The following is a 7,886-nucleotide window of genomic DNA, read 5'->3' as shown; positions in this document are numbered from 1 at the left end:
TTAACAATTTCCTAGGACAATTCCGCACATCGATCCACCATTATTCCACACTCGCTATTTATACTATTTAGTAATATATTCTAACTTTATGATAACAGCGCCTACTTTTATGTTTTAGCTCTCCGATATCATGCAAAGTTATCCTCTTCATACCCACAATGTAGTTTTATTTCTCGTTTATAGTTGGAAGTAAACGTTCGGTGCACGTAGAGTCGTATCAGTGGCAGATAGGGCTTGAGAGAATATTGATCTTACCTTTAGCTCCTTGTGTGTTCGACACTCCATACTTATCACTTCCACCTTTGGAAAGTGCTATGATGATTCCTTGCACTTGGGGATTATCAAGCTCTTTTCTGGCGCCGTTGCCGAGGAGCAATAGCGTGGGGTTGATATTCTCGTGTGTGCTTGTTTGCTTTCTTCACTAAGTAGATTTTGTTTTTCCTTTTTGTTTATGTTTGGTTCTGGGTGAAACATACAAAAAAATTAAAGAATGAAAATACAAAAAAAACATTACTTGCCTCTCATGCCTAAAAAGTTTTTCAAAAAGAGAAGTGATTGGAAAGTTATGCATTGAAGAAGTGAGGGTCGACCTTGAGCACTTGTGTTCATGCTCACGGAAACAATGTAAAATTTTTCATGGAAGTTTCTCTGTAAATAATTATCCCCTTGTATATATTCATTGTATTATAAAAATAATGTGCCAAGCTTTGGTTTTAGGATGATTAGATTGCTTGTTTACTATGTGCAGAACAAAAACAGAAACTTTGGCTGTAGTGCGTGAATTTACATTTTTTACTGGAAAGTCAAATGGGTCTGAAACTTTTTGAACATTACTTCTGCACATAATTTTCAAATCGTTAAATTTATTTCATAATTTTAGGAGTTACAGAAGTTTACCAAACTTCCAGATTACTACAGACTGTTCTGTTTTTATCAGATTCTGTTTTGCGTGTATTGTTTGCTTATTTTGATGAATCTATGGCTAGTATGGGGGGGTATGAACCATATATAAGTTGGAATACAGTAGGTTTAACACCAATATAAATAAAGAATGAGTTCATTACATTACCTAAAGGTAGTGATTTTCTTTATTACACTAACGGATCTCACAAGTTTTTTGTTAAAGTTTTGTGTGGATGAAGTGTCCGAAGGTCGAGGAGCTATCAATATGAGAAGAATAAAGAGAGGAAAGAGTTCAATCTTGGGGATTCCCAAGGCACCCCAAGTAAATATCTCAAAGGATACTCAAGCATCTAAGCTTGGGGATGCCCCGGTTGGCATCCCATCTTTCTTCTTCAACAAATATCGGTATACCTCGGTTTTTGTTTTGTTCACATGATTTGTGTCCTTTGTGTTTTTGTTTTTCTTCAAGAACCATGCTAGCATGAGATAGCCCTTCATTGATTTAATAGAATACTTCATGAGCTTTACTTATATCTTTTAAGTATGATTTTATAGAATTGCTCTTTGTGCTTCACTTAAATCTTTTGAGTATGGTTTTATAGAATGCTTCGTGCGCTTCACTTATACATTTTGAGCTTGGTTAGTCTATATTAATTGTAGAATGCTCCATGAACTTCACTTATATCCTTTCGAGTATGAATAATACTATCATTTAAAGTGGGTTTGGAAGAGTGTCAACTTTAGGAATTAGTGATCCCACTATCTTGGAGGGTGTTTAATCTTAGTGATATTTATGAAAGTGGATTTGGAAGAGTGTCAACTTCAGCTAGTAATGATTCCACTATTTCGGAAGAGGTTCCAATTGAGTATGAGAACAAAGTTGCTATCCATGATGCTACTGAAAATTATTATGAGGGAGGAATACATGCTTATAGGAGTGCAATAATATCAAGTTTCCTCTCCGTGTGCTTAAAATTTTGAAGTTATACTTGCTTTGCCTTCCTATGCTAGTTGATTGTTGTTCTTATAAATTGTGTGCGCACAAAATCCCTAGGCATAGGAAGTAGGTTATATTTAAATGTGCTAGTCATATTCTTCAAGATGCTCTCGTTGTGCTTCAATTCCTATCTTTTTATGTGAGCATCATTGAAATCATCATGCCTAGCTAAAAGGCATTAAAGAAAAGCGCTTGTTGGGAGACAACACAATATTTTCCCTTACTTTTTTTGTGTGCTCACATGATTAAGATACTGTAGTAATCATGTTTTATAGCTTTTCTTTCAATAAAGTGCCAAGTAAGACATTTGGGAAGACTTAGGAGAAAGTCAATGTGATCTTGCTGTAAAAAACAGAAACTTTGCGCTCGCGAGAATAGATGTCATTTTTTACAGAAGAGTGATTTTGAGTTGATTCTTTTTGCAGAAGATTAATATACAAATTCCTCACGTCCACCAATTTATTTAATAATTTTTGGAGTAGCAGAAGTATGGTTTATGTTTAGATCATTACAGACTGTTCTGTTTCTGACAGATTCTGTTTTCATTGCATAGTTTGCTTGTTTTCTAGTTTCTATGACTTATATTTCTCAATATAAATTGTAGAAATGATATGGTACAGTAGGAATTGTGTGAGAACAATTATGAACCTTGTCTTTGACAGTACCAAAGTGAATGGTTTGCTCTTTATCATACTAACCTATCTCACGAAGTTTGGTTAAGTTTTATGTGATTGAAGTTTTCAAGTTTTGGGTGAGATATCGATATGAGGAGAATAAGGAGTGGAAAGACCCTAAGCTTGGGGATGCCCAAGGCACTCCAAGGTAATATTCAAGGAAGACTCAAGTGCCTAAGCTTGGGGATGCCCCGGAAGGCATCCCCTCTTTCGTCTTCAAAACTATCGGTATACCCTACTCGGAGCTATATTTTTATTCGTCACATGATATGTGTTTTGCTTGGAGCGTATTTTCAATTTTGCTTGCTGTTTGAATAATATCATTGGATCTGAATTTTTGAATGAAAAAGAATCCTCCCATGGCTATTTAATTATTTGACTACTCAGTGTTCTTCACTCATATCTTTTGAAGTAGTTTGTCATTTACTCATGTGCTTCATGTATATCCTAGGAGTAAATGGTTGAATAAGTTGAATGTCATAAATCTGAATTTATATATGTTTCGTATGCTTATAACATGGGGAGTAATGACTTCACACGTAATAAGTATAGGTAGTAAACTTATTGAAAGTTAGCAAACATAGAACTGGTCACTTGAACAATTCATGAAAGAATATTGAAGGGAGAGGGATTTCACATATAAATATACTATCTTGGACATCTTTTGTAGTTGTGAGCACTCATTAAAATATGACATGCTAAAAGGTTGATGTTGGACAAGGAAGACAACGTAATGGGTTAAGTTTTCTTATATCTGAAATAAAGTATATTGTCATGGATCGCCCAACACATTGAGCTTGCCTTTCCCCCTCATGCTAGCCAAATTCTTTGCACTAAGTAGATATACTAATTGTGCTTCCAAATATCCTTAAACCAAGTTTTGCCATGAGAGTTCACCATACCTACCTATGTATTGAGTAAGATCCTTCAAGTAAGTTGTCATCGGTGCAACCAATAAAAATTGCCCTCTAATTATGTATGATTGATTGGTGTGGAGGAAATAAGCTTTATACGATCTTGTGATGTGGAAGAAATAAAAGTGACGGACTGCATAATAAAGGTCCATATCACAAGTGGCAATATAAAGTAACGTTCTTTTGCATTAAGATTTTGTGCATACAAACCTGAAAGCACATGGCAACCTCTGCTTCCCTCTGCGAAGGGCCTATCTTTTACTTTTATCTCTTACCCTTATGCACGAGTCATGGTGATTTTCACCTTTCCTTTTTACATTTTATCTTTTGGCAAGCACCTTGTGTTGGAAAGATTCTGATACATATATATATATATATAGAAAGTCTATTTAAGACCCAGGGTGAAGAATTCTTATTTCTTCACCCTGGTCGAACAACCCAGCCAGCCAGGACCCTGCTCCCTGGCCCATCGCACCGCTCTTCAAGCCAGACGCTCTCCAGCCGGACTATATTTTTTTCCAAGCGACGGTTGGCAAACCCACTCTTTTCGTCAAAGAAAAAAAAGGAAATGAACGGATAACCTCCGTAGTTCTTGGATCGAAAGCGGCGAGCAGTTTCGGCGGCGACGGAGAGAGGTGTCGGCGGCGAGCTCGTGGTAGCTGCTGGTCGACCCCTGATGAGTGCGGCACTGGGGGTGGAAGGTTGGCCGGAGGCAGCAGCGAGGCGAGCTGTGCTGCAGGAGGCTTCGCGGCGGGTGACGGCTTCGCCCGCCGGCGGCCGTGTCGCAGTCTGCATCGATCCCCAGCCCCCTTCGTTGCTCGTGGCGATGGTCCCCTGCTTCCACGCTTGGTCTCTCCACTCCTCCCTCTTGTCTCCTTTCCATCCTCGCTCACCCTGATCGATGTGCTTAATTGCCTTGCAGGAAGGCCATCGACTCGTAAGTCTACAAGCTGTCCCACGGCTGCCTTCATTTCCACCCAGGTTAACTAATTTGCATGCACGTGCGATTTCTAGTATCTCCAGAATCTCGTCAATTCATGCATTTTTTTGATAAAGAATCCATACAAGTGTCTACTGTCTACAGGTTTTAGGTTACTCAAGATCAACTGAGTGCACTAGGCATACATAGTTGCAAAACGATTCTGGATTTTTGCTTGGTAAATTTTCTGGAATTACTAATTTGTGCATGTATCGGTCAGCAATCAAAATCATTTGTTGATCGAGAAGTCCAAAAATAGTAAGGTCCGTTCTCTTAACTGAATTTTTAACTTTGCTCCCTATTGTATATATATTCACACGAGAAGCAGGTATTTAATTGGGAAAAAATCCTGGGATTTTAATTAGTAATTTGCTGGTATAGAAAGATGGATCTGTTATTAATAGACATCAAGTAGTTCTTACGTTTCCTATAGACAATTCATTGAGGATAGGAACATTGCATGGAAATTGATTTTATAAATTATTACAGAGATAGCTAATGAAACTAGAGTTGTACTCCGTATTAGAACTGTTGCTCTTTAAGGTGTTTTGACTATTGAGGTTTACTCTGGGTGTTGAAGTGCAACAATTACTTCTCCCTGGAGGATCTCTATACTTTTGCATGTTTGTAGTATATAATATCTGGTGTTCCTTCTTTTAAGTTTTTAATTGTCAAATTTCATGTTGTTCTTGTTCCTGTTTGCTCTTTATCCAAATCTTCCTGGGATTTAAATCAGAAAGGATGCTCAATGGGACTTGGTCACGCCGAGATATCAGCAGCAATCGGCACCGACAAAGCTCAATTATCTATTGCATATTCAGAAGAAAGCATCTCCTGTCGACAATCAAGGCACTATGACAGGTATATCAAAAAAGTGTTCCGCCGATCTAGTTCATGACTTCAGATGCATCTATATCAAAGCTTTATAAAATTTTCTCTTTGCAAATTGTTTAGTTGGTGGAGTATATATACTTGATTGCTTATCCTAAATATGATTTTGGGGCACATAGGGTCTGACTAGATTCAAAACCTGCTTAACTTCACACTGATCTTGGGGTGAACACCCATTCTTCGATTAGCCCCTCCACCATAGTTGTGAGTTGGATTTTCATTTATTTTTGGTACCATCAAGGGCATTCAATATTTCTTGATCTATTTGACTGGATATTTACTGGATAACAAAATAATCTAGAAACTTCTACTGGACATTACCTCAGTTCCATTCAAGAAAATGGTATATGCAGTGAATCAAAAGGTTTATACTCATAAAGAGAGGTAGAAAATCTAATCTCGGTATTTTTTTGGAAGGGCTGGGTGTATATGTATATACTATATACTGGTACTTGAAAAGGGGTATCTGCTCTAATTTTTTCAAGCATGCATGCAAGTCTGTCGGTGTATGTAACTTGTAAAGCTTTGAAAATGTATTGTTCATTGATGTTATTCCTTATTAATTTTCCCTAGCATAAACCAGACTTTATATGTAAATGTGCTTCTGGAGTATTTATCGACCAAGATTGTTTGTTGTGCACTTATGTCAGCATCTAGATCATAAATCTATAACATCGCATCTCGTTGAACAGCATCGTATGTGCTATTTTCTGGCATAACCTTTGATGTTAATGCTCATAAAACAACAAAGAAACTTTATACTTTGAGAAAGCGGATGCCAAATTGTACCGAATGTTCCAAACAGAATTAAAATTAGACCATGTGTTCGATTTTGATTTCATCCACAAATTTAGTTGTTTTGGGCAAAATTACAAGCTTATTTCTCAGATTGTAGTATGTTTTGCACCAAATTCTAAGAGAGTGAGCGCTTCATTTCTTTGAGAAGCAAAACTTGGACTAAGGATTGTAAGTTGTTTATTTATTCTTAGCATTTTCTACAATCTTCTGTTTTGCTGCCGATCATCTCTTGCAAGTTAACAAGAACACTATTACTTTGTTAACCAATATCCATTCATTTTCTTCTTAGCTAATGTGTATTTGTTCTGAAACTCCATGCATATACATACCCGTAGTTACAAAATGATTTCTCTGTCGGAATTGCATATGCATATCAACGTTTGTTTCAACACATTATTTCTTTAACCTTATGCCCCTAGGATGTGCTTCATGGATGCTGCTTATTGTTCCCTATACTCTAATCAGTAAATATGAAATTCTCAGTGAATCATAATCAGTTTTATTTACGCTGTAGGTAGCTCAAGCCTAAGATGCAAACATCTCTAGGAATGGAGTTGCTGACGGTATGCAAAGAATGAGACAATGGTGATGGTCAGGATCGATGTGTCAAGCATCTGAGACATATCGACGTCAAGACATGGAAGGGGGCTCTCTGCCCTTATAGATAGGCCTTCTTACCATGCTGAATTACCAACCTGCACAATTAATGTGTATCGAAATTAACTTTGGAAGAACATTAAGCATGCAAACATAGCTGTGGAGAATCCTTGAAACATCTTACCTGCAATGTTAACTTAAACCTTCTGGATCAGCAAATGCTTCATCCTTCTCTTCAAATGTAAATTCTACTGCCTAGAACAAACCAGTTTAAGAGTTACGGGAAGCTTGTCTTCTTGAGCATTCTGAAAACTGGAGAGTATCCATCTCGATTTGGTTGTAGAATAATGCTATAAGCTCTGCAGCATGGCTTACAGTTCTGTACCACCAAAAGCTAGACAAAATGTGAGCTAAGATTATCTGTCTTGTCATGAAACAACCACTGGTAAAAGAAAAATGAGAACGATGAAGAATGGGCACAATGCTCCATGAACTTGGCGCATGCTAGATAGATAAACTGTACTTTTGAGAGCAGACAGATCTGTGTGTCTCTTCACATGATTGCAGTATTTTACGAGTTTGTTTAGGAGTTCAAAACATTAGCTTCTTTTTTTGTCTGAACCAATTCCAATACAAATAAATAATAATTAACGAGTAGCATTTTAAGTAGCCTATATACAGTTTATCATCTAAACCTGTGCTAGGCTGAAGCGCACCCATGCCACAATAAAATACTACAACATAAAAAAGAATTCCGCTGAGTTGTTGCTCACCTTACCTCGTAGTAATTTTACATCGCAGGCCAATTTCTCTCACGGTTGTTTCGGGCATGCCAGGCTGAAGCCCACGCTGTAATCTTACCTCTGTTATGTTCTATATTACCTCACCAGCCTACACGCTATAATCTTACCCCAGTTGCCTTGTAAATTACCTCAGAATAGAAGCCTCCACGGTTGGCATACTTGTAGGTTGCATGTGCCTACATGATTTGGCTGGGGTGAGGAATAAGAATTCCTCACCCAGGGTGACGAATAGCGCGACCCTATATATATATATATCTATCTATATATATATATAGATATATATATCCAATTGGATGTAATGCATCATGAACTATTATTGTTGACATTACC

The 7,886-nt window shown here is 37.4% G+C and overlaps 1 protein-coding gene across 7 annotated transcripts; it reads left to right on the top strand.

Moving 5' to 3' along the window:
- Positions 1 to 3,981: 3,981 nt before the first annotated feature.
- LOC123175160 (uncharacterized) lies at positions 3,982 to 6,966 on the top strand. Of its 7 annotated transcripts, none has more exons than XR_006487672.1 (5): positions 3,990 to 4,337; positions 4,411 to 4,469; positions 4,573 to 4,725; positions 5,204 to 5,328; positions 6,671 to 6,966. XR_006487672.1 is itself a non-coding variant. In XM_044590151.1 (4 exons), exons 1-4 carry the CDS (start codon positions 4,165 to 4,167, stop codon positions 6,700 to 6,702), a joined length of 369 nt encoding a protein of 122 aa, XP_044446086.1. In that variant the 5' UTR covers positions 4,003 to 4,164; the 3' UTR covers positions 6,703 to 6,966. The 7 variants fall into 7 exon arrangements, 2 of the variants coding, with proteins under 2 accessions (XP_044446086.1, XP_044446088.1); XR_006487669.1 differs by having other exon boundaries at positions 3,998 to 4,337; positions 4,573 to 4,730; XR_006487671.1 differs by having other exon boundaries at positions 3,982 to 4,317; positions 4,573 to 5,328.
- Positions 6,967 to 7,886: the final 920 nt, after the last annotated feature.

This window comes from Triticum aestivum, unplaced genomic scaffold (genome assembly GCF_018294505.1).
Source record: "Triticum aestivum cultivar Chinese Spring unplaced genomic scaffold, IWGSC CS RefSeq v2.1 scaffold29807, whole genome shotgun sequence".
NCBI lineage: Eukaryota > Viridiplantae > Streptophyta > Magnoliopsida > Poales > Poaceae > Triticum > Triticum aestivum.
This window is presented reverse-complemented; position numbering and strand designations above follow the sequence as displayed.

What these genes read in the sequence shown, in the direction of transcription:
- LOC123175160 (XM_044590151.1), top strand. Translation starts at nt 4,165, where the DNA reads ATGAGTGCGGCACTGGGGGTGGAAGGTTGGCCGGAGGCAGCAGCGAGG. An exon ending in CTGCCTTCATTTCCACCCAG is followed by an intron (nt 4,470 to 5,203) that starts GTTAACTAATTT and finishes GATTTAAATCAG; the next exon opens with AAAGGATGCTCAATGGGACT. An exon ending in CAATCAAGGCACTATGACAG is followed by an intron (nt 5,329 to 6,670) that starts GTATATCAAAAA and finishes TTTACGCTGTAG; the next exon opens with GTAGCTCAAGCCTAAGATGC.